The sequence below is a fragment of the Mustela lutreola genome, chromosome 7 (genome assembly GCF_030435805.1).
Source record: "Mustela lutreola isolate mMusLut2 chromosome 7, mMusLut2.pri, whole genome shotgun sequence".
Lineage (NCBI taxonomy): Eukaryota > Metazoa > Chordata > Mammalia > Carnivora > Mustelidae > Mustela > Mustela lutreola.
This window is the reverse complement of record NC_081296.1, coordinates 5,171,291-5,196,575: the sequence shown is the minus strand read 5'-3', so window position 1 is coordinate 5,196,575 and position 25,285 is coordinate 5,171,291. Positions and strand designations below refer to the sequence as shown.

Here is a 25,285-nt window from a genome sequence, read left to right as displayed (position 1 = left end):
AGGCAGAAAAGGAGCGAGCAGGACACAGTGAGAGGGACAAGCATGACGCCAGCCCAGGAGAGAAGAAGGAGTAGGGTGGCATTATTACAGGGACACCCCCCCCCCCCCGTGTGGGTTCGTCTACAGGTGCAACACTTCACGGCGCCGTGGTGGCCCCGTGTCCACTCAGTCCAGAGGCAGGTGGTGTGAGGGCTGGCTGGCTGACAACGCTGCAGGCTTCCTCCGCAGAGGAAGGAAAAAAGGGGCAATAAATGCATCATTTGCGACTGACACGGAAATGGCAGATGTCTGTGGCCCGAGGTGAACATCTCTGTTGGCAATCAGCATTCCTTGACAGAGGGCTCCCGAAGCTAGAAATGTGTTCACAGAGCCTCGTCCCCACCCAAGGTCCCCGTCAGAGACCTTAGCTTGGGGAGAGCGTTTGGAAACACAGGGAGACCAACCAACCTAGGAATCACTGGGCTCCTTGAACTAGTCCTTTGAAGAAGTAAGACTTGGCCGTGGTATTTGGAGCTTGAAACACTAGTCCAGGGGTGTCTGAGACCCTCATCACACAGAGAAAATGACACGGGGCTGGGATTCAACTTGGCTCAACCGGGAGCTCCGTGTGGGGACATCTGTCTCATCCATGGATTGCTGGCCGTCTTACAGGCTGACCTGACCACTAGTCAAAGCAACGTTGCCTCTCGGAACAGACATGAATGTATTTTGCTGTTTCGTTAACACACCTGCTATTATTAGGGTTTTTTTTTTTTTCCCTTAATTAGCCCTCGAAATAAATCCAAGTTGACTCAAATTTTTCTGGAAGCTACTTGGAGCTCCTTCCCTAGCACAGAGCTCAGCGAGTGAGGGAGAGAGGGGGAAGGAGACAGGCAGACGCGTGGGCTTACAGGCCAGACAGTGCGCTTCTGCCCGAGGGATGGTCGCAGCTGATTTTCTAGAAGGGAACGAACTGGTCTTTGGCTGAAGGAACTATCCCCGGGGTCGTTTCGGTTGTGGGTCTGAAGTTCCCGTGGGTCTCAGGTTGGGAAAGCTTCGGGGCTGACCCCGGAGAAAAAGGCTGCAGGGGGGCTGGGAGAGAGGGGGGGGGCAGAGGGAAGGAGGGGGCCAAGCAGAGACCCATCCAGTGGGAATCCCCAGGAATGGTCGAGGGGACTCGAGGAGGCAGGTCCAGCTTTACTTCTTGGTTTTGTCCTTTCTCTGCGACTCCCACTCCCAGAAAAAGTAGGTCCTGCGGCCTGTGCTGCTGAGAGGGGCCTGCCGGCCACGCGGGACTGAGCCCAGGGACAGAGAAAGGCAGCTGCGGGCAGGGGTGGGGAGGCCGGACAGCGGACCCCCGCGGACCCCCGCGGACCCCAGCGGACCCCCGCTCAGGGAAGGCTGCTCAGAGGAAGCGCCCCAAACCGCGGCGGGATCTTCCTGCAGAAACCCCGCTTCTCCCTGGGGACACCTGCCTCTAGGGCCTTGCTGAGCAAGGAACCTGGCTGAGGAGGCCCCGCAGACCTCCTCCTTCTCGAAGTCTCCGGGAATGAAGCCAAAAGCCCGGCTTCCAGGCCTGCCGGCTCCTCACTTGCCCTTCCAGACCCGCAGGAAAAGAGCAACATTTGCTTCAAGCCGGGGGCGGGGAAGAGACCCACTGCGACAAGCCCAGCGAAGCCGCCACATCCGGCCTCGCTCTGCAGGACCTGCTTCTCTCCCCCCACCTGCTTCCTCCTCCGCCACCACCCCTCCTGCTCACAGCCCCCACCCCCGCCAGGCTTCCCACCCCACCGCTCTGGCCTCCCCTCCTGCATGGTCAACCCGGATGGCAGGCGGTTGGGGGATTTCCCGGGGCCCCCCTGCCACCTGTGTGGCCACGGCCGCTGCAGGGGTCCAGGGTGGGAAAGGTGGCCGGGCCGCTGGCAGAGGGAGCTGGAGCTCGGCTGCGTCTCCATGACCAGGCCCCTCGCCCCCAGCAGGATGGGGCCGAACAGGGGACGACGCCTGCGTGGCATGAAGACGTCCGCACTGTGCAGCCTGGCTGGCCTCGGGGGCTTTCCTCTGGGGGGCGGCCCGGGCAGCGGAGGAGGGGCGCAGAGGTCGTGCACAGACTTGCGGGAGGGACCATCCCAGCTGCGAACCCGTGTGTGCCTGAGACGGGGCTGGGTTTCAGCCTCGTGGGTCCACATACCAAGCAGGGAGCCACCGGCAAGCCCCGGGGACCAGGAAGGGAAACTGAGGTTCAGAGAACTCTGGTTCCCCCCAAACTCCACCCAGAAGGAAGTGAGAGTCGGTGGCTCGGACCAACCCCCTCTCAAAGCGGGGAACGAGCTCCGCTCAGAAGCCCCCAGCCAGCGCCTCCCCCAGGGCCTTCCGGGAGCTCCGCTGGGGCTCCGTCGGTGCAAGCCTGACGAATGAGCCCCGTGAAAGCAGCCAGAGACCCCCGCGTGTTCTAGAAGGGTTCCCGCAGCGCCTCAGCGGGCATGGGGCTTGGGTTCCGGGCCACCCAGCTTGGACTCAGCAGTCAGCCCGGAGCTCGTGCTGAGGGAGCCGGAGACCCTCCCCCAGGGCGAAGGCTGCACCCGCGGTCAGGAACAACTGTGCACACGACGAACACCAAACTAACAGCCACAAAACCACGACCCTGGCTCTGGAGCTCAGGAGGACATTCGGCCCGCCAGACCCCTCTCTTACCTGGCCACACGGGGGCACAGTGTGCCCAGAAGGGCCGACGGCGTCCTCTCTCTCTACCAGACTCTTCTGAGGGTCACTGTCACTTTTGAAGTATTTTCTGGGCGGAGGCTTGGGCTTGGAGGTCGTGGGCTTTCTCACCAAAATCTCGAAGGACTTCTTCAGCTTCAGGGGCGGGTGGCTGTCCTGCGTCCCAGGGAGGGGTGGGCTCTCCTGGGGCGGCCTGGAAGGAGCCGTGGGAAGCGTCCCCGGCTCCTGCCCCTGGGACAGGCTGGGGCTGTGGGTGGGGACTTCCAGGTCAGAAGGCTGCTGCTCGCAGCCGCTAATGGGACTCCCCCCGGGGGACCCGGACATGTAGCTGCTGTCGCTGCTGGAGCGGATCATGACCTTCTGAGCCCTGCGATGTGGGGGTGCTGAGTTCTTCTCTCTCTCCTTCTCCAAGGTCGGCCGCCCGTGCCAGCTACTCTCCAGCCTCTTGACGCCTGCCGTGGGAGCACAGGGGACCCCATACAGCTGAGCTTGGAGGGCACACAGAACCTTGGCCCCCATGCTCCCAATGGCCCTGGGTTGCCCACTGCACCCCCCAGACTGTCTGCTGCTCATCTGAGGTCCCTTTGGATCTGGAGCCCAGGAGGTGTCGGTCTGTCCTGGGTCGAGCTGTACGACTTCCACCTGGGAACATCACGCGACCTTTCTGAGTCTCCATGCGATGGAGACGGAGGTGCATCCCCGACTTACTGGTCAAGGGAGGGTGTGCTGTCCCACCCGTGGGGAGCACTGGTGGCGGGCACCTGCCGCTGTTGGCCTCTCCAGGGACTGCCCACAGGGAGTCTCTCACCCAGGAGGCTGCTCGTTTCCAGTGACTGAGGGAGATGAGCTGTGAAGGCGGGATGCTCCTGCCAGCCAGACATCGGACGTGAGGCTTAGCTGCCCAACTCCCTCTGCCCAGCCCCTGCTCCCCTCTTCTCCATGGGCTCTGACCCCTGGGACTCCTCCAAGGTCACATCCTGCCAAACATGGTCTCAGAGTTGACTTCTGGGAGAACCCAGCCAGCAACACCCCATTTTCTCATCTGCTAAATGGGGACAATAACCCCAGGGCCATGGGGGTGGTTTCAGGGCTCCGTATGACAAAGAGAAAACACCTGTGAATGTGTATAGAGACTTGTCCCAAGAGGCTACCATTTCTCTTTTTTTTTTTTTTTTAAGAGTTTATTTATCTATTTGACAGAGACAGAGAGAGAGATCACAAGCAGGCAGAGAGGCAGGCCAAGAGAGAAGGGGAAACAGGCTCCCTGCTGAGGGAGCTCCATCCCAGGACCTTGAGATCATGACCCGAGATGAAGGCAGAGGCTTACCCCACTGAGCCACCCAGTGCCCCGAGACTACCATTTCTTCCAGCTGAGCGCAAATCAAGACCCAAAACCACAGTTTCTTAGCCACAGCCTCCCTTTCACTTCCCTCCCATCCAGCCTTTCTTCCTGGGTCATCCCCTCAACACACCCATTCTCAGCACCAGGGACCATCCACACAACCTTCCTCTAGCGACAAACTGTTCCAGGTGTTTCTTTCCTCGAGTCAGTGCTCCAAGGAGTGGGAGCAGGCTGAAACCCAGCCTTTTGCTCAAATTCCTGCTCATTCTGGAATGCCAGGAGAGCTAGGAGAGCCCTAAGGAAGAGAATCCTAAACTTTAGGAGAAAATCACAATCAGCCAAGCTCACAGCTCGAATCCTCTTTCAAGAAAAAAATTTTCTTTTTGCTTTATCCTGGCCGTAAAATAGCGCACCCTCCTTAGAAAAAAAATTCAGCCACAAAAAGGAAGAAATGAAAGTGAAAATTCAGCAGCAGTCCTACCAGCTGGAGGGAACCGCTGTCAAAACGTTGGTGAGCTTCTCGGCTAGATTTTCCTGAGCATAAATGCATGTCGAGTGGGTAAAGATAGTAGAACAGAGTTGAAATAAGATTTTGTGAGCCTTCATTTCTTGGATCATTTGCAGAGAGATGAGCCTTCTTGTTGATAATTTGCATGTAGTTCTACCGTTTGCTCCATGGTTGAGCACTGAGCAATTAGAGCCTAGCACTGAGCAATTAGAGCCCAGCAGCCCAGGCACTGGACTCATCTAACCCGGTCCTGTCCAGATGCTCTGTGCACCACACAGAGTGATTATGGGCAGCTTGGTGTCAGATAACAGGGGACACTGTGGACTCCAGAGGCTGGGAACCTGCCTCCCCATTGAAAAAAAAATCAAATTCAGATGCTTCTGTCATCCCGTGCTTCCCAAACAAAGCGAAAATGTGAGTCTGGCTTAGCTGGTGGGCAGCTAGCCTTCAGCCTTTGTCCACGAGTCATGCTTGTCTGTGGTCACTGTTACGTCGCTGGGGTAGAAGTGAGTGAATGGCGAAGCCCTAAGCTATCTAAGAAGGGCAAGATGTTCAAGTCAGAGCTTGCTGTCTCCCTTACCTTCCAGACTCCACTGATGCCTCTCCTTTCCAAACTTGACGTTCTCCACAGCCTGGGCCACAGCTTCCTTGAGTTGCAGTTCAGACACCTGGAAATACGAGTCACTTACTCAAGGAAAACAGCAGAAATGTGCGCATCGGGCTTTGTCATTCTTGTCATCATTGTCGTTGTCAATGTTGTGATCGTCGTCTTCATCATCACCATCGTCATCATCATCATGGTCATCATCATCATCCCCACCATTGTATCATCTTCATCACCATCGTCATCACCATCAGCACCATCATCACCATCTCCATCATTGTCAACATCCCCATCACCATCGTCATCACTATCACCATCATCACCATCACCATCATCGTCACCATCATCATTGTCATCATCATCCCCATCATCGTCATCATCTTTATCACCACCGGCATCATTATCACTGTCCTCATCATCCCCATCACCATCACCATCAGCACCGTCACCATCATTGTCATCATCACCATCACCATCGTCATCATTATCACCATCATCATCATCGTTACCAACATCATTTTACTGTCACAGGTCACTAATCACCTTAGAATTATAGTTGAGAGTATGACTTTTGGAGCCAAACAGACTTATATTCAAGTCCTAGTTCCTCCACTTTCTAGTCATAGACTCTTAGAAAACCACTTAGCCTCCCAAGCCTCAAGTTCTTCTTCTGTAAGGTAATAATACAACCTATTTCCCATTGAGGTCAGAGGGTTTTTTAAAAAATAAACCATTCGACACCAAAAGTACAGGCAACAACAATAAAAATAGGTAAATCTGACTATGTCAACCTTAAGATCTGTGTGTTAAAGATACAATCAACCAAGTGAAAGGCAACTTATGGAATGGGAGAAAATATTCATATATCTTCTAAGGGATTATGATCCAGAATACATAAAGGACCCCTACAATTCAACAACAACAACAAAATCAAACAGCCCAATTTAAAAAGGAGCACAGGACTTGAATAGACTTTTCTCCAAAGAAGACATAGAAATGGCTGGTGAGTACATGAAAAGGTGTTCAATATCACTCATCATTGGGGAAATGCAAATCAAAACCATAATGAGGTACCGCCTCACACCATAACATGAGTGCTATCAAAAAACAGGAAACAACACGTGTTGATAAGGATGTGAGTGCCACTGCTGTGGAAAACACTGTGGCAGTTCCTCAAAAAATCAAAAATAGAATTATCCATGGTCTAGCAATTTCTCTTCTGGACACATAACCCAAAGACGACGGAAAGCAAGGACTCAGATAACAGCATTATTCACGATAGCTAAAAGGTGAAGCAGCCCGAGCGTCCGATGATAGATGAGCAGATAAACTACAGTGCACACAATGGAGTATCGAGCAGCCTCACGAGGAAGGAAAGGCTGACACCTGCTACCACGTGGATGAAATTTGGAGACATTTACTAAGTGAAATAATTCAGTCACAAAAGGACAAGTCCTGTATGATTCCACTTCTTTGAAATACCCGAGGTCGTCAGAAGCACAGGGACAGACAGAAGAATGCGGGTTTCCAGGGGCCGGAGGGAGAGAGGACAGCAAGCTGTTTCATGAACCAGAGCTTCAGCTTTACGAGGTGAAAAGAGATACAGAGACGGATGGCGGCGCTGGTGCCGAAGTGGAGAAGGTCCTTCATGCCACCAAACCATATGCTTAAAATGGTGAAGATAGTGAGTTTATGTTGGATGTGTTTTACCATGATAAAAAAAAATAATAACAAATCATTCAACCCGCTGGACACAATGCCCGGGAAACGGTCAATTCTCAATGCAGGGAGTTAGAATAAGCAGCCATCCTGTCGGGTCCAGAATGCTCCCCGATTCCAGAATTGAGGAACGAGAGGTGCTGGGATGTCCCAGGAGTCACCGAGAGTGAGGAGCCGAGCTGGACAGGGCCAGGTGAGCACATGGGACCTGCCTCCCTGCGCTGCCTTTGCCCCACCCCTTGGCTGTCCTTTCAAGACCTGGCTCGGTTTTCTGGGCCACTGGAACCCTGAACCCTCGCCCCCATAGCCCTCATTCCTCGTGGCCTCTCTGTGTGCGTGTCCCACCCCTCTGGCTAGAACCAAGAGCCACGAGGCCAGGGTCCCCGGCTGTGGTCCCACACCCGAGTCCTAGGCCACTGTCCTCTCCCCGTGGTGCCCCAGCACAGCAAGACACACTGAGCGGCTCTCTTTTCTTCTGCCTCCGGAGGTTTAGATGAATCCCTTGCTGGCCTTCCTAGGAAGTCTGCTTTTGCCTCAGGTCCTCACCACGCAGCGCTCCCCAGAGGAACGGACCTGGGTCTGAACCCCATGACCCAAGGAGCGTCTGGATCTGGTCCGTGATCCCGTCTCTGCCCTGTTTCCATGGGGAGTTTGCAGTCTGCTGTCAAGAGACAGGCTTTAAAGCGGAGCTCCTCACATGGTAGCTCCACCAGGAGCCAAGTCCCTTGGTTACCTCCCCTGTGGCTTGGAAGGGAGAATTACACTGACTTCAGAGGGTGTTTCAACAACTAAATGCACCCGTGCACGTCACGTCTTTCGGCAAATACGCCCGGTACCTACAAAGATTCCGTGAGTAGAGATGGGGACCCACCAGGCTCCCGGAGAACCTCACCGGTGCCCACAGCCTCCGCCCCGGAGGCTCACTCCGGACTTGACCCCACGCATCAGCCATTGGATCTGACCATCTCCTGGGCACCCCATGGCACCTCAATCTCTTTATGCCCCTCGTGAGACCATTTCCTCCCTCCCAAGCCCCCTTCCTCCTCCTTGTCTTCTCCTTACTGTGGGTGCGGTTGTCATAGCTCAGTCTTCCGCCCTGAAAACACCCCCGTCAGCAGAGAGCCCCCTGCCCCAGCCTAATCAGCCAACAGCTGGACCAGTTCTCCCCGAGTTGTCCTCACACCCCCTCCTCCATCCTCTGCTCACATCTACTGTGTCGTCAGGCTCTCGCCGTCTGTTTCCTTCCTCTTCCAGACTCCCGGCTGCACCCACCCCACCCCGTCCCCCACTGTCCTCCACCCCATCCCGCACCCTGTCGCCCGCCCCGTCCCCCACCCTGTTAGCGACACTGACTTCCCCCACCCCGTCCCCCACCCTGTCCTCCACGGCACCATCAGTGGTTAAAAGACAAAATGTGACATATTCCTCCCACGGCTCCCGTCGCCCCGCAGCTCCTCACCCCCACAGAACACAGTGTGAACCGAGCACCCCGAGGGAAGCCCACCACAGTGTCGCTCCGGGGCCATGCCGACCTGGACTCTGGGCCTCTCCGCTCAGTCCCCACATCCCAGCCGCACGAGAACCCGCCACTCCCCTGTGACAGGTCCCTACATGCTCTGCCAAAGAACTTTGTGTCCCCCCTTCCAGGAAGGACCCCCTCCAAGCTCCTCGCCCGGAGCCAGCGATCTCCTGGTGCTTCTTGCTCTGCCAGCCTTCCTTTCTGTCTCCCTCCGTCCCCAGCATACTCTGCCCTTTGTGCTTCAATCATCCCAGCGTCAATGTCTCTAGCAAGACCCCGAGCTTCCAGAGGGCAGGACTGGGCGCTAGGACGTGTCCAGCTTTGTCTGCTCTGAGCTGGACTGTCAAGCAGCAGGTCCCTGCAAGACGTGCGGGTGAGCTGTCTGAGAGATGCCCTGTCTATAGTCTCTTGCCCGTGAGCTTGCAACCCAACCTCAAGCCTCCCCCTAAGCTCACGCCGGTTGCCCCTGCTGTCTAGGACTCTGCCGGTGGAGCCCTGCTACGGACACATGTTATCACACTCGGAGCAGGTTCTTGGAAATTCAAGTCCAAACCCAACCAGCATCACCTGCTTTTGTCTATGTCTTGTTCGAAGCTGAATCCTGGAAGAGGGAGCCTGGGTGGGGACGATGTCCCGGCGGATGTTACCTGCGGGTCTGGGTGTCGGCTGACGATGATGGGGACCGGCCCGGGACTGCAGCGACTCAGGACCGCGTAGACCTCGTTGAGTGTCATGCAGTGCACGGGGGAGTCATTGATTTCCACGATCTCGTCACCGCACCTGTGAAGGCACACACGGGGCCGCGGTCAGCAGGCCAACCAGCGTGGCATTCAGACGCCCCCTTCCCGGGAGCCCCACTCCGAGCTGGGCTGTTCGATGAGACCTAAAAACTCCACCAACAAGAAGAGCTCCTTCGCCACCCAACGGAGCCTCAGAGCAGGACAGACCAGAGCCGTTCACAACTCGCCCCCTCACTGCGCAGCCACGGTGGGGGGCACCTGTCATGCCCCGCGTGGGACACCGTGAGCAGAAGTTTGTCCGTAGCCTTCCTCCTCCTTTTCCCCCGTTAAACTCTGCCTGACGGAGACTGAGGGCGTAGGTGAACCAGCTGACGGGACTGACCCAGTAACCGTGATTTAACCAATCACAGCCGCTCTCTGGGCCTCGGCGTTCCCACCTGTAGAATGGTTAGAGGGAAAGAGGGACGCTTTGTGCGCTGAAGGCTAGAGAAGAAGTGACTGTGTGGGGAGCAGCTGAAGTCCTTGCAAGAAAAAGTAGGGAGAAGAGGCAGAGAGCGCATTCTGGCCCCGAGATGGGAAGTGAGTCATGGAAAATTCACATTTGCTCTGTGACGTGACCAGGAAAAAAAAAAAAAAAAGAAAAGAAAAGAGGGATTTATCCATACACAGAGAATGGTGCAGTCCAACCCCCTGTGCCTCACAGACGGGGAAATGGAGGCACAGGGTGAAATTGTCTCTTCAGTAAGACCTAGCTTAGAGCTAAAAAAAAAAAAAGCTTTCTCTGAAAAAGGCCAAATAATAACTACTTTAGGCTTCGCAGGCCACACTGTCTCTGCCACAATCAGCCAGCTCTGATGTTGCCCATGAAAACAGCAGTCACAGGTATGTCGACAAATGAGTGTGACTGTGTTTAAATAAAACTTTATTTAAAAAAAAAAAAAAAACCAAGCAGGTGGTGGGCCCCGGTTCGCTGGCCACTGGCAGGGCTGGTCATCAGCATGGCCAGGATTGAAACGCAGGTGTCCTGAGACGGGTGTCACTGACCCCCGCACTGTGGTCGACTGCCTCCTGCTACAGTGTTGCTGAGTGGGTCCCCCTTGACCTCGGCTAAGAAAGTACCCATTTTCATCGACATAAAGGAAGACCACAGACGTATAGCACCAGATGCTGGGGAGAGCAGAGGCTTCTGGAACAATCCCTGCCCAGCAACACGTCTAGGAGGAAGGACTGTCATCTGAAGGGATTAGGGCGAAGGCAGTTGCTGTGACTCTCATTATGTCCCCAGTGACAGCACAGCAGCTCAGCCAATCAGCCGTCACCGCCCTACACATGACGGCAAGTCCGCCTCTAACTCGAAGCACCACCAAGACAGTGTCTGAGCCTGGCTGGCCCTTTTGCCTCCACAGCAATCGTAGGAAAGAAAATCTTGGAAAATATGGCAAAGCCTTCCTGATGTAGCAAACCTCAAACCCGGGGGGGAAGACAGAGAAGAGAAGACACCTGAGCCACAAATATCGTAACCAGTCAGACTGGGAGGAATGTACCCGAACCCAATCACGTACGGAAAGGAAATGTAGAGTCAGGGCTCCTGTCACAAGTATTTTGCCCTGAGATATGTCTGCGGTGCCTGCAAAGATTTTGTTTCTCCCATCCAGAAACTGATTGGCTTGGTAAGCCTCCTTATCCACACAGGGTCCACAGGCAGACCGCACCGGAGTCCCTACGATGTCACGGTAAATTCTGGGTCAGCTCCATCAGAATTAAAGTGTGGTCACTTTGTGTTTTCCGTTTCCGACTGGAATTCCCCGAGGTGATGCCTATTGAACTGCCACGTGCCCACAGATCCCTGAGGATCTGGTGAAGTTGTGGATTCCATCGTAGGAGGTCTGGAGAGGAGCCCGAGAGTCTGCATTTCTACCAAACCCCCAAGTGATTCCAATGCCGGCGGTCCAGAGGCCACAGTCTGAAGACAGAGGCTCCGAGCCACGCTGGTTCATTCTAAATACCTCGTCTCCAAACGAACCTCCTGGCCTTCTAATGAATTCCTCCCCTCTGCTGTAAATCAGGGTGTTTTGTTTTGTTTTGTTTTTTCCTTTCTGAGAACAGAAATAAGGACCTACCGGAGCCGTCCATCCAAATGTGCCACCGATCCCGGAGAGAGCGTGTGGACGAAGATGCCGGAGATGCACTGGAAGTAGGGCACGCTGCACAGGCCGATCCCCAGACCGACGCCGGCCTCTGCCAGGGAGAGCGGAGACAGCCCGGGGGCTCGGGAACGAGCTCCAGAGGACCTCGGTTCTCCTGCCACAGGTAGGAGCACAGGTGCCCGCGGGGAAGCGCCCGCCCCAGACCTCGTGGTGTCTGAGCTGCTGTCGAGACCCCAGCCCTGCTCTCGGTGCACCCGGGGCTTGCCTTGCTCTCTCCTAATTTCCCCGCGGCCACAGAACCCCTGGATGGAAGGTGCCTGGTGTGTCCTGGGCTTCGGCCGACACACAGAGCAGTGGCCGCAATCTGCTCGCCGACCGCACCCCGCCCTGTCCTCGGACTGACTCCAGAGGAGGGAAGCGCGGGGGACCCCTGGGTGGCAGGAGACCCAAGCAGGAAGGTGAAGGAAGAGAGGGGAGGAAGAGGCACTGCCCCCCTACCTTTCTGCAGAGAGACCTCCACCATGACCCTGTAGTTGGCCTTGGCCGTGCTGGCAGGGGCGGCCGGGCTTTCCAAGCCGAAGGAGCTGCCGTCCTTGGTGGCACAGGTGCTGGAGCTCAGGGAGCGGCACAGTGGCGGGGACAGGTGGCTGCTCAGGGAGTGGGGGGCCGTCAGGCGCGTTCTCACCGTGAGGGTCAGGAGCCCCTTTTTGGCTTGCTGAAAGGAAGAGAGAGTGTAGCGTTCAGCAGCTGTGTGTGTGATTGTGTGTGTCTGCACGTGTGCATGGGCCTGTCGCCGTGTGTGCCCACACGAGTGCATGTGTGCCTACATGTGTGCACGCCTGTGCAGGTGTGTGTGTGAGCACATGCGTGTGTGCCCGTGTCTGCATGTTTGGTACAATCTACATCCATCTGGTGTAGCCAAACGGCTATGACACATCACGCACGTAACCCGCACGCGTGCGTACACAGACGTGCTGAACGGACCGAGCCTCGAACTGAACTCATTACATGGGTTCTTAAAACCATCCGGTTGCCTTAAAAACTATGAGCAGATCCGAAAATATGTCACCATAAACACATTGAGCGTTTTGAAACCATCTGCTAATCTTAAATAGCAGAAACATCCCGACCGCAACCCGGACCACACTTGTATTTTCCGAGCAGGGTCCTTTTTTAACGCTGTGCCCAGGCCCGCATCAGCGGGGCGCCCCACATCAAGGATCCCACGGTTTGAATTTGCAGGTTTGAGTGGAGGAGGGTCGTAGCTTGGTTCCTATGCCCGAAGCCCCGGCGTCCGGCTGCGGAGGGAGAGCAAGCGGTCACCTTGAACTTCTGCAAAGCATCCTGATGTGTGAGCCCGGCCATTGATTCGCCATTGAGTTCCAGAATTTCATCTCCTGTCGGGAGAGGGAGAGATCACAGCAGAGAGGAGTGTGACCCAGTGAGGGGACATCCACGCACCCAGTCTGGGAAGACGGCTTCCCGGCCCGGGGCTCTCCCCCTCGGGGGCAGGTGGGCGTCGTGATCGGCCTCCCCTCTTCCGAGGGCAGATCGAGGTCCCTGGCCGGCCCACAAGGCCTGGCCTGACCTGTCCTGCCCACCTGGGGTTCAGCCCCTGCCCTCCTGCCTCCCCGACCCTCAGGCCACACGCTCCCACAGCCCATTCCCTGATGCCTTTCCCACAGCGGGGTCTGCGCTCCGAGCCTCCTGCGCCCGCCTCTCTCAGGGCCCTGCCGCCTTCATCTCCCGCGTCCTCCGCTAACGTTCGCAGCCCGGGCGGCGGGCGCGGACCCTCCACTCCGGCTTTCTGCGGCCGGCTGCTCCCCCAGTTACGCCCTCCTCCCCGGTTCATTGAAAGACGCTCTTGCTCTTGTCTGGGACGGTCCGAAGCTCCGCCGTGACGTCCTAGCGTGCTGCCCCGCACAAAGTTTCGCGCCTTCAAATGACTCTGGGAAGTGCTTAGCCGCTATCCCACGCGGCCCGCCTCGCCTCTTCCTCGCTGACCTCGCTGTCTAGAACTTGCCCTCCCTTTGGTCCCGCTCACCCCCCACGTGTCTCGGACGCTCGCCCGGTCCCCCACGGCTCCGGGCAGCCCACCGGGTCACGCCCAGCCCCGGTTCTCCTTCTAGCCGCGGGTCATCTGGGTTTAAGTTGGTCACGGACTTCCCTGTTTCCATGACTTGCCTTTTGTTCCCTCCAAGTTATTTCTCCCCCCACCGTGTTCTTTTCTTTCTAGGTCATTCACGTTCCCTCTTGCACCTTTTCAACGATGTCTTTAGACACAGCAGATCTAAAACTATGAAGATAACTAATGCAAAGGGATACATGAACCTCTATGTCCAGTCACGTGGTTATCGACACTAGCCAGATTCTGGAGGCGGCCCGAGCGTCCACGGACTGACGAACAGGTAAAGACGACGTGGCGTACACACACCCAGTGGACTATTACTCAGCCGTAAAAAGAACGAAATCCCGCCCCTTGCAACAACACGCATGAAACTGGAGGGTATTCTGCTGAGTGAGGTGAGTCAGTCCGGGAGAGACAAATACCGTATGACTCCACTCGTGTGCGACGTTTAGGAAACAAAACAAACAAAGAGAAAAAGAGACGAACCAAGACCCAGACGCGGAACCCTCGGGGACACAGTGCTGGCCCCCAGTGGGGACGTGGCTGGGGGCCGGGGGACGAGGTGATGGGGTGAAGGAATGACGGGCCCCGCTGATGTCAGGAGGTGCTGAATTTCTCTATTGCACACCTGAAGCGATTGCAAAGCTCTACATTAACGGACTGGAATTAAAATTTAAAAACTTAATTAAAAATGCATAGTTAAAAGTGGTCGTTCTATAGTGTCTTAGATGGTTCCGTGATCTTGGGTTTTTGAGGGCTTATCCTCCTGTTATTCCCACCAACGCTCATTAATTAGCGAAGTTTCCCCACCTCCTGAGGGGTCTCTGTGTCGAGCTCATTTTTCTGTGGCCCGTTTTTCTCAGGGATTTCCCTACACCCCCCGCTGCTGGGTGGGAACATTTCCTTGCTCTCCGGGGGCAGCCAGAGGTTTTCCCTCCTCCAAGACTAGTGCTGAGGTTAGGTTCTTGGCTTGGGGTGTCCTGCACCCAGTAGGGGTGCCAATGTGCCCAGGACATGCATACGTGATGCAGGCTTGGGTCTTCCTTTGCCTGTGGGGAGAAGTCTTTCCTCACACCCAAGAGCTACGGGCAAAGTGAAGCTTCCTCTCTGCTTCTCTGGGTCCCGATGGCCTCTCACAGGGGAACTCTTTGGTATCAAGGCTTCAAGCAAGGTCTCCAAGGTTCCTGGGGACACAAAGCTGTATCTCCTGTCCTGTGTGGGCAGGTAAATCCTGGTCCTGTGGGCTTCAGCTCCACGGGCCACTGTATCATCAACTCCTACGACTGCCGTACTTCAATTCAAAGTTTAAATGAGGTACTTTATCCAACACATCCTTGGGTCAGAAATAAAGGGCAGAAGTGGGCTGGGCAAAGAATTCAAATCAGTGTCATCGGCAAAGCCACCAGAATTTGACCAAAAATGGAAGAACCCACCCAAGGAAGAACCTTGGACTTCAGAGAGTCCAAGCGGAGTAGAAACAGACAAATTTTTTTTTAAATAATCAAAATGTAACTAATGTGTCCGAAGGAAGAAGAGACAACGTATTTCAGAAATGACCATTCCTTTTTTCCGCCATGGACAAGAGGCTGATGGGTCGATGACAAAGATGGGAGCCTCATCGACGCTCTGGGTGCTCCGGCCGCTAACGCCGTCCTCTACTTACGTCTTGACGTCGAAGGACAGTGGACACACTAGTTTTAGGTCTGCAGCATGACGACTCGACAACTATGGACGTGACGAAATGCTCACCGAGGAAGCGCGGTCGCCATCCGTGCCACCCAGAGTCATCCCGACATCACTGACCGCGTTCCCGACGCTGCACTTTTCTCCCCCATGACGTCTTTATCTCGTCACCGGAACTTCGTCCCGCTTGACCTACTGTACCCCATCACCTACTTCACTCCCCCGTCTCCCCGGGCAGACCCAGCTCGTCCTCTGCGCGCACGTCCGTTTCTCTTTCTGTCGTAGGTGTTTGTGGGCTTGTTCACTGGTGTGTAGTTTGGGTTCTGCCTACGGGTGAAATCCTACGGTGTTTGTCTTTCTCTGTCTGACTTATTTCACTTATAATAATGCCCTCCAGGTCCATCCATGTCATCACAGACGGCACGATCGCATTCTTATTGTATGACTGAGCAATAGCCCATTATGTGCGTGCACACGCACACACACACACACACACACACACACACAGGCCAGTTTCACCCATTCATTCATCCGTGGACACCTGGGTTGCTTCCCTATCTTGGCTGCTATAAACAACACGGCAGTGGACATGGGGCCACCTTTCTTCACTTCTTGAGACATGGCCACTCTTTGACCAACCTTCATGACAGAATGGACTGACCTTCTCCTGTCAGCCCTAACAGAACTACATAGCCCAGCTCTGGGCTCTTTGGAGAGTCCCAGCGCTTCTGTGGCCATATCTGGTGGGAAGTGATTAAACTTTGTTTTGCCAAATCAATCTTACACAATCGTTTGTGTATTGAGAGTTATGCAAATAAAACATCGTGAGCCTTGATCTGTGCACCAAAGTTTGGTTGCAGTTGGATGTACCTCATGGGCTCAAGGGCAGATTCTAAAACTTGACTTTGAAAGAGATACAACAGGGTAATCTGGTCAGTCATTTGGGGCTAGAATCAGGGGCTGTGGGAAGACTCAGTGTCTTTCCCACTGAATTTTTTTAGGGTCGGTATTCACAAGGTGAGACAAATAGTGGGGATCGAGAAGCGCGCCTCAAACCACTTGCATTCTGGAAAGAAAACAGAGCACGATACCCTTTTTCTTGCCGCTCAACCCCTCCCCCACCTTCATTTAAACCCCTCCCCCACCTTCATTTAAACCCGGGAGAGCACAGAAGCTCAGGAAACACCCCAAGACTCTGATTCCGCTTTCCTCCCTTCGTCTCACGGATTCTCGTCTTTACTTGCCTCTCGTTTAGGCGATTCCCCTAGAGCCGCGCCTCCGCCCTCCTCTCCCCCCCACACCTCCTTCACCTGCCCTATAACTCAACTATTTGCAGGTGTGCAGACCCCCCAGATCTACACCCGGCCCTGCTCCCTCCCAGGGCGGACCGGCTCCGCCGCCTGCGGCACAGCCCCACCTAGTGGCCGCCTGCGTGGCTGCCCCGCACGGCACCCCTGCACGCCAGGGCGCAAACCCGGGCATCCTCCTTGGCGGTCCTTGGCCTCCTCCTCTGTCACCTGGTCCTGTTTCTAAGGCCCGAGCATTCTCTCTGACCTCCCTGCACGCCTGCCTCGGGGAGGCTGTCTCCTCTGCTCCTTCCTCCTCCCCTAGAGAAGCCTTGAGAGCCGAGCTGGAGCCTGGCTCTTTCAACGGCCTCTCCGCGGGCTTGCCCACCTCTGCTCTCCGGCCAGCCCGCTGCATCCCACACCCTGCTTCCCGAGTCCCCTAAGAACCCTGGGCACAGCTGGTCCCTCCCAAATTATAAGAACCTTCAAAGACTCCCCCTTGCTCCCTCGATAAAGTCCGAATGCGTTATCTTGCATAATCCTGATATCAACGAACTCGTCCTAGGAAGGGCCAGAAAGCAAACATGGTGGGCTTTGCTGGCCACGGGCCCTCCGTCCCAACGACACAAGACTGTGGTCACAAGCCCAAGCTTCAGACCGCGGGTGAGCGAGACAGCTGTGCCCGCGGCTGTAGCCTCCTACAGCTTTTCTGGGGATCCTGAAATTTGAATATCATGCAGTTTTCACTTGCCACAAAAGAATTATAAATTCCTTTGACTTTTTCCCCAGCCATTTAGAAGCAGGAAAACCATTCTTCAGTTGGGAACGGTAGGAAGACAGGAGGCCGAACAAGTGAGGTTCTTAAAGGGGGTCAGGCTCCCAGCACAGCCTGGAGACTGGCCTGGCGGAGAAGGGTGGGGACAGCTGTGACATCGCCTCTCCCAAGCATCCCGTGTGTAACACAGTGTCTGGCCAGCAGGGGCTGCCCTCGGCTCAAGAGGTGCCTGCTCCCCTTGAAATTTTGCCCCTGGTTGCAATTTGTGGGTATCTTCAGACCAAGACTGTTGTCCAATGCTCCAAAAGTTACTTTGGGGGGGTGTTGGGGTGGGGAGAAAACCCAGGCCCTCCAGGACAAGAAGATGGGAAGGGCCCTCAGGAGGTAGCTCTGCTCCCCGGGCCCCTTACCCGGTGGACTGTGAGCTCCACAGAAGAAAGATCATACGTGGTCATGACCTCTACTCCTAGAGCCGGGAGCACCGCCCGCTCTCAGAGAGTGTTTCTCAGATGCATCAGAAGCACAAGGCCTGATTTCCCTGTGGTTGTGGTCAGGGAGGGTAGGACAGAAGGAGAGGGGCCCTTGGAAAGGAAAGGAAGGGAACCAGACAGCTCGGGCCTCTGTCCCAGGCCGGCCACAGGACCCGGACTGAGGGCAAACACACCCAGCAAAGTGCCTGTCCCGACGGCATGGGCAGGGACAGGGACTGCGGACCCCAGACGCATGCAAGCCGGATTCTGAAGGCTGCAGAGGCATTTTGCTTTCCACCCTCTCCTAGGGCCGCACGAGTCTGTCTGCCGGTGAGACACGGGAGCTCTACCTTCCTGCAGCCTTCCGTCCGCCGCCGCCGCTCCCCCCGGAAAGATGGTTTTGACATAAATTCCAATGGGGCCGTAAATGCTATCCTTTCCCCCAACGATGCTGAAGCCCAGGCCCTGAGGAGAGAAGAGGAAAGTATGTGTCAGGAGCGGGGTCCATGCTATTCCCTGGGCTGATGTTTGCCGAGACGCGTCAGGAGTGGGGTCTGCGCTATTCCCTGGGCTGATGTTTGCCGAGACGCGTCAGGAGTGGGGTCCATGCTATTCCCTGGGCTGATGTTTGCCGAGCGCCTGCCCCAACCCTGAGCCAAGGTCCCGGGGAGGAGACAGGTGCCCTTGGCCTCACAGACCCCCGGCCTTGGGGAAAACCAGGACTTCCGGGCCACACTGGGCTGCGTGGGGTCACGGGCTCTCCTGCGGGTCTGATGTCCTGACCCAGAGAGCCAGGGATGTGGCCCGAGACCTCGTCACGACGCTGAGCCCTGGCTCGGCCGCTCTTTCCGGCAAGTCTGTCTCCGAGCCCCGGGTCAGCCCCATGGGAAATGATGCTCGTAACCTAACCCACAGGCTGCGCTTGGACCTTCAAGGAGATCCAAGCAACAAAAGCCCGCGGGAGTAATTACCGCAGCTTGCACCCGAGGAAGCCCCGTTCTCCCACCAAGGGCTGCTCACTTCCCTTCTGTTTTTGCATCCCGTCCTCTCCTTCCCAAGGACATCACTGCGACCTCGAGCCCCCTCTACTGGGCCACGAGCTGACAAACGCCCCAGGAGCTCACAGCACTGGCCGGCGGCTCTGGTGGGAGCTCAGAGGGCTCAGGAGACAGCCCCCAAAGCAGGAGCGGCCGGGAGGCTGCAGAGACAAGGCCAGGTCAGAGGCGGAGGAGCAAGAGAAAGGTGTGAGTGGCGTGTGCACCGTCAGAGCGAGGAGGGAGCCCCCAGCCTTCCCCGCGGACCCGCCCGTGAGTCAGGAGAACCGCATGCAGACCCAGAGAGCAGCCGAGGAAAGTCACACATGCTGGCTCGGTTTGTGGGGGACCGAGGAGCTCCCCGCTTCCCAGGAGGGCTTGGCTGCAGCCTCGATGGGCTCCCTTCTAGACTCTCAGCTCCTGAAGGCAGGGAACGCATCAGACTGGTCGCTGCCTGGCCTCTGGCAGGTGCTCAGGTGACGTGCGTCATGGAGTGAAGCCACGAGTCAGGTGACAGCTGGGTCTTTGGGTCCAGCTCGCAGGGGCATTGGGCAGTGGCTCACAGCATGGCTCCTGGACGGACCCCACGGGAACAGCCACCGTGGTGACAGCCTCACGGCTCTGGGCCAGTGTCCCTTTGGCCAGCAGCTGCTCAGAGCTGAGCCTGTGTGTCACCGGGTACCAGAGCGATGGCAGGCCCCGGCGCCCATCCTTGTCCAGCCCTGAGCATGGTGCCTGGCCTTCCTTCCGAAGCTGCTCTGTGGCCCCTTTGATCGTGACCCTGCTTCGAGCCCTTACGGAGCCTTCGAGCTCCGCTTCCTGCTCCCCAACTCAGCTCTGCCGCTCCTACTCGCCATCCTCCACCACGGGCCTTCCTTCCGGCACCCGTCATGCGAGGCAGCCGGTGGAGGTCCTGCTTGCGTCGGATTCGCCACCCTGCTGTGCACCCGGGCTTCCTGCACCCAACAGCTCGCCTCGCCCTGGCCCCTGCCCCTGCAGGCCGGCTCGGTCGGCCCCGTGACCCGTGATGTGCAATCACATGGGATCTAGTGAAGGTTCAGACACGAGGTCAGTTAAACCACCATCGACCCTCTCTGCGTGCCCTTTGCTTTCTTCTGAGCACCGCAAATGACTTAAAAGCCACCGATTTTTTTTTAAAAAAATACTGCTGCCTAAGTCCAGGGGGAGGGAGGAAGCATTGGGATCTACAAGTCAGAAAGCCGGACTGTTAGCGAGGTCGGCGAGGAGAGAGGGCTTCTCCTTGCGCCGAGAGGAGCCGTGGTGTCGGCATTTGATGCTTCTGTCTTCTCTTTCGTGTCTCTGCTGAGCTCCCGGGAGAAGGAGGGTATGGGGAGGAGGGAGAGAACATCCGGGTGCAGGGGCCCCTCCGGACCGACCAGAAAGGAAGCGCCCAGCAAGGACATCTCCTGACACACCACACGCTGCGTTGCAGCAGGTAGATCAAACGAACAAACAAAAACCCAAAACCCACTGTTTTGTTATTTAAGCATCTCGGCTCCTTGGGCTCCTCTGTGAACTTGGCAACCACTGCCCATGTCCACTCCAGAATGTTCTGGAGGGAACACAAAGAAACATTTGGGATGTTCCCCCACCACCGCTGCCTTGTCCCTCCTTTCGGGATTCCGCGGTTGTGGGCAGAACTCAGGGTGGGTGTATCAGGCGGGTGGAGACACGTGGATTGAACCAACGTCGTGTGTCAGCTGGAACCTTTGGGAGGGGTCAGGTCATGGAGGGGAGCTCACGAAAGGATGAGCGCCCTTAGGGAGGAGACCCCAGAGCGCTCTGTCACCCTTGCCAAGTGCCCTGTGCCCACACAGCGAGACGGTCCCGTCCACCCACCGGGAAAGCTGTCCTCAACGGACACCTTAGCCGTAGACGTCCAGCCTCCCCAGTGGTGAGACCATGCTGGCTAAGCCGCCTCCAGCAGCTTGAACGGACACAGACACAACTGAAAGGATTTGAATTTAATCACCAGGGGGAATTCACTTCTAGAAAACACCACGCCAAGAGCAAGCTGGCCGACAGTCGCCCTGTGGTGACCTGCACGGGGACATCGCGACGCTCACACTAGCAGCCAGAACCACCAGACCTGGTTCCTTCCTTCCCTGAACAGGACAGCTCCTTGGGAGCGTGTGTCCGTCCAGCGGCTTCTGTTGGCAGTGATCCTTGCTTACCTTGGCCTGGCCCTTCATCAGCACGATGTTGGAGATGACGGAAGCCTGCAAGCCTCCCGTGGGCTGCGCGAGCTGAGCTGTGCTGAGCGACCGTGTGGGTCTCGAGGTGCCCTGCAGGAGGGAAGCGGCGTGGGGAGGGTGAGCCGATGGGACAGCAGCACACACCTCACAGGACAGGAGAGGGCCAGAGCCCCTCTCTCGGGGGGCCCACGGCATGGCCCCCACGTGTGGTCGATGAGGCACAGTGGGAGTCTGGTGAAGAGGGGCTGTGTTTCATGGTCTGCATGGTTTCAGCCTTGCTGAGTAGTCCTGTGTCCCTGCAGACCAGCACCTGGGAGCCCCCCGAGACCTGTCCAGTTGGCAGGTGCACAGCAGATCCCAGACCACACGGCCCTGGGGTGATGGGTCCTAAAGTCGCAGACAGAGGCGGGAACCGCAGCCGCCCAGAATGCCCTCAGCAGACCCTGTCTGATTCAAGACACATGTGCTGAGAGCCCTTCTTGTGCGGGGTGTAGGTGGTGGGCAAGGCACATGAAGATTTTAAAAAAGCAGAACATAAATCTCAGGGCAGGCCCACAGGTGACTTGCAGCCGAGAAGCAGTGTGCCCGAGAGACAAGGACGCCCTGTGTGCCTCAGGAAGCCACTCGGGGAGGGGACAGTGGAGCCTGGCCCATCGGTCAGGGCTGAGACTCGAGCCCCCACTGCCTTGGGCTCTTCTGGTGGCTCTGCCCAAATTCAGCCGGTGACCTTGAGGAAGTGACCTCACCATTCTGTGCCTGACTCCTCTTACTTGAAATCATCGGCCACTTGGAAAGTCATCTTTTTCCTAACTCTGGGACCCTCGATGCTCCCAGTTGGCAAATGAAAGACATGCTAAGTCCACGAAGGGAAGGGAAGAGCAAAGTGAGACTGGCAGGCATCTGCCGGGGGCCCGAGTACCGTGCGGAGAGAGTCAGGCGTCACTTGCCTACAGAGCCCGCCCTCAGAGCGCTCCTGCTCTGCTGGGGCGAGGCTGTAAGAGGACAGGCGCCCAGGATGGGCACTGGGAAAAGTGTAAGGCCCACGCAGCTGGCGGGTCAGGGGCGCTCCCAGCAGAGGTAGGGTTAGGCAGGTGTCTGAAGGATGAAGTGGGCTTTCCAGAGCTGGAGACAAAAAGGGGCTGGGTGCTACAGACAGGGCTTCTGGGTGGTCGTGGGGGCCGCACGCGGTGTGCACTCCCCACGGCTTCGGGCAGGAGCAGGAGGAGGCTGGGGACACCGTGTTTCGTGACTGCTAAGCCAGCTGATGCCCGCAGTGGGAAGAACGTGTGATGCACAGCGTGCGGGCTGGGCTCAAAGTCTGCCCGGTCCCTTTGGTTCTAAGACATGTAAACTCAGACAGCTACTCACCTGGCCACGCTCCTGCTACACATTCATTTCTGAGCTTATGAACTGCAGGCACTGCATGTAAAGCGCATTGCCGTAGCACGGGGTTAAGAGCCCAAGGTTTCAGAGTCCTGAAGGTCTGACTTCAAGCCCCAGGGGCCGTCGGCCACCGGCCGCATGCACGTGTGTGCGTTCCCTCCCCTGTCCCAGCCCGGTTCTTCGGCGACTCGCCGAGTCAGGGTGCAGGTAGGGCACAGCCGCGCCCCAGGCTCCGCTCACGTTCACTGCCCCTCAGCTCCTGATAGCGCGGACGAGGCAGCCGCTGCACGCGGGGAGGCTCAACGGGGACCAGCCCCCCCTGGGGTTCTTCCTTTGCCTGGAGCTGCCCACACCCGCTAGCCGGCGCCCCCCGCCTCCACCTCGGCCACTGCTGAGTCCAGGCCCTTCCCCGCTCCCTTTCCCCCTCCGTTCTTACCGCAGCCCTGCCTGCTGGACAGTCCAGCTGCTGAGACAGAGACTTCCGGCTACTGCAGAGGGAGTAGGGCTGTCTGTCTGCACAAGCCGGGGATTTCTTGATCATCGGGAAGTCGATTTCTCCTGTGCAGTAGGGATTCACACCTGAAGCACGAGGGGGGAAAGGGAGAAGTCATGTGTGCTCTCCGCACGCAGAGGGCCGGGGAGAACACCTCGGAGCCACCCCAAAGCCACAGGCTAGCGCAGGGGCAAGCTCGGGGCTCTGCCCCCCAGTCCCCTGCCACCAGGCAGCCGGAGGGCAGTTCCCGCTCCCAGTACGGAGCTGGGACCAGCACAGACCCAGGCCCGGGGTCCGGACAGAGCGGGTCCCCGAAGCACCGCTGGTCTGAAAACGGCTCGTGGATGTGCTCCAGCCACAAGGTCACCATCGCAAGTTGTGTGTTGGGCGGGGGGGTGCAAAACCAGTTAAACACACCGCACTGCTGGAGTTCATCGAAAACGTGGTCGTGAAAAGGGGTGCAAAGGCCCAAGTAACTTCTGAAAGGGAGACTGTACCGTGAGGCTGGCACAGAGTGACGCACGTCGGTCCTTGACGGTGAAGCTGAATTATGGGATGGAGACATAGACGGGAAGACACGGGGGGTACAGGAAGCCATTTTCCGGGGGGGGAGGGGGGCACTTGGAAAATCGAGTCTCAGGTGTTCCTTAATTAATGAAACCCAACTGATCAGTTAATTAACATCCCGTGAAGGAAACCAGAAGTGGGGATAAAAATAGGACACACCTCTCGAATCGCTGCCAAAATGAAGCAAACACACAGAGCAAGAAGCAGGGAACCAACGAGCCACGCGTGACCAGAATCACAGCGAGCGAAACGCAGAAAAGCGAAGAGAATATTCTCTGTAAAACCAACACCCACCGCCTGAGCGTCTTTCTTTAAAGAGACGGCCCTGTTCGCTTTTGAGATGGAACTGCGCATCGTTTCAAGAGATGAAACAGATGCACAAGAAGAGGACCACGAGAGGCGGGTGGAGACCGATCCCCGACCAGCAAAGAGCAATCGTCCATCAGCTGCGCTGGGCCTGGCTTCAAAACATGGTTAGTCCTGCTTCACACCAAACAGCAAACGTGAATGACGAACAGAGCAGGCTTGTTTAAAAAAAAAAAAAAAAAAAGGCAAATTGTTTACAAATTAGAAGGAAGTTTGGCCAAATATTTCATCATTCTCTGGATGTGCAAGAAACGTTAACAGTATTAGGAAGGAAAAAAAAAACAACATATGTTTGATTATGGAAAGATATTCTCATCTTTCTGTTAAGAAAAGACTTAAAGAGAAAACAGTAAACACAGAATGTACGTCCCACAAAAGACAGCCAAATATTAACACAACTGAGAGGCTCTTTATAAATCAACGCTAAGACTGATCACCCGGATAAAAAAATAAGAGGAACTCCTGCCAAACGGAAAGGAAGAAACGAGGAACATTTAAGGTCAGCTGTGTGGAGAGGCTGGTTTTCGAGGCCAGCGAACCAGGCAGGTGGGAGCCCACAAGGCCTCTGAGAGGAATGAATGAAGGGCCGTGTGCAAAGTGTGGACAGGGTTTAGGAAAAGAGCGAAGCCCACCGGGTATCTAGGAACTGGCAAAAACTGGAAGCTGGCGCCATCTCGGGCCTGAAGGGGCAAGGGGAGGAGACCGTCTTCTCAGAGCCCGGTGGGTGCTAGGTCCACGGAAGGTGGGCCACCCTGACCTGGTGTCTGGTCCCAGCCAGACAAGGTCTGCCAGGACACAGCACGGAGGCAGAGGGAACTGGGAAGACGCGCTCCAGCAGCTTTTCCTTCACCGTCCAGTCTCCTGCTAGTGCTCCTCTCTCACTGAGCTCCATGAAAAAGCAGAGAGCCAGGGGGGCAGGAGGCCGGGGAGCTACGGGGTCCCGGGGGGTCAGGGGCTAGGGTCTGCTCGGTGCCCACAGTGCAAGCAGGGCTGACTGCGTGCGCATGTGCCCTATGGAGTCACAGAGCCTCACGCTCAAAGGGGCCTTGGCTTGGGTCTAATGCCCCACCGACTCCCGTTCTATATTTGAACAAGGTTCCCACACTTTCATTTCACACAGATCCCTACAACTCACGTAGTCGGTCCTGGGTGCGAAGCAGACCAGAAGAAAGCAGGGGTGAGGAAAGAGGGGAGTAGAGAAAAATCTGCAGCAAATACATATTGTTAAATGCTCATATGGCGGCTATGAACAAAGAAGGAGGTACACATCCACGTCACTGGAGTCTTCGCTTCTTAAACTGGGCAGCACGGATCAACTCTAAGGCATAGTTAACCTTTTGAAACTCCATTTCTAGGAAATTGTTCTAAAGGGGAAAATAAGCAAAAACTTATGATAAAAAAAAAATAACTAGCAGCCCCAAAATAGGAAATGAGCTTGGGAAATCATGGTTTAGAGATGGAATGAAAGGGACCAAAGGTCGCATGGACGGTTGGTTCTGGAAGCAAGTGTGAACTCCTAACCATGCTTCTATCCACGGCCCCTCATACTTCCCTACGAAAATCATCACAAACGTAAGCAAAATTTCACAGACGAACTTAACACTG

General features: G+C 56.3%; 1 protein-coding gene across 4 annotated transcripts in view; it reads right to left on the bottom strand.

Annotated features, from left to right (window-relative positions):
- IL16 (interleukin 16) overlaps positions 1–25,285 on the bottom strand; it is a 99,176-nt gene that overhangs the window by 12,124 nt on the left and 61,767 nt on the right. For all 4 annotated transcript variants that reach the window (XM_059179840.1, XM_059179841.1, XM_059179842.1 and 1 more), the window contains exons 4-12: positions 22,691–22,833; positions 20,851–20,961; positions 17,972–18,086; positions 12,603–12,676; positions 11,778–11,994; positions 11,253–11,370; positions 9,040–9,172; positions 5,131–5,218; positions 2,674–3,152 (exon numbers count right to left, since the gene is read on the bottom strand). In XM_059179840.1, the coding sequence (XP_059035823.1) occupies positions 2,674–3,152; positions 5,131–5,218; positions 9,040–9,172; positions 11,253–11,370; positions 11,778–11,994; positions 12,603–12,676; positions 17,972–18,086; positions 20,851–20,961; positions 22,691–22,833 (1,478 nt within the window). The remainder of the gene's footprint in view (positions 1–2,673; positions 3,153–5,130; positions 5,219–9,039; positions 9,173–11,252; positions 11,371–11,777; positions 11,995–12,602; positions 12,677–17,971; positions 18,087–20,850; positions 20,962–22,690; positions 22,834–25,285) is intronic.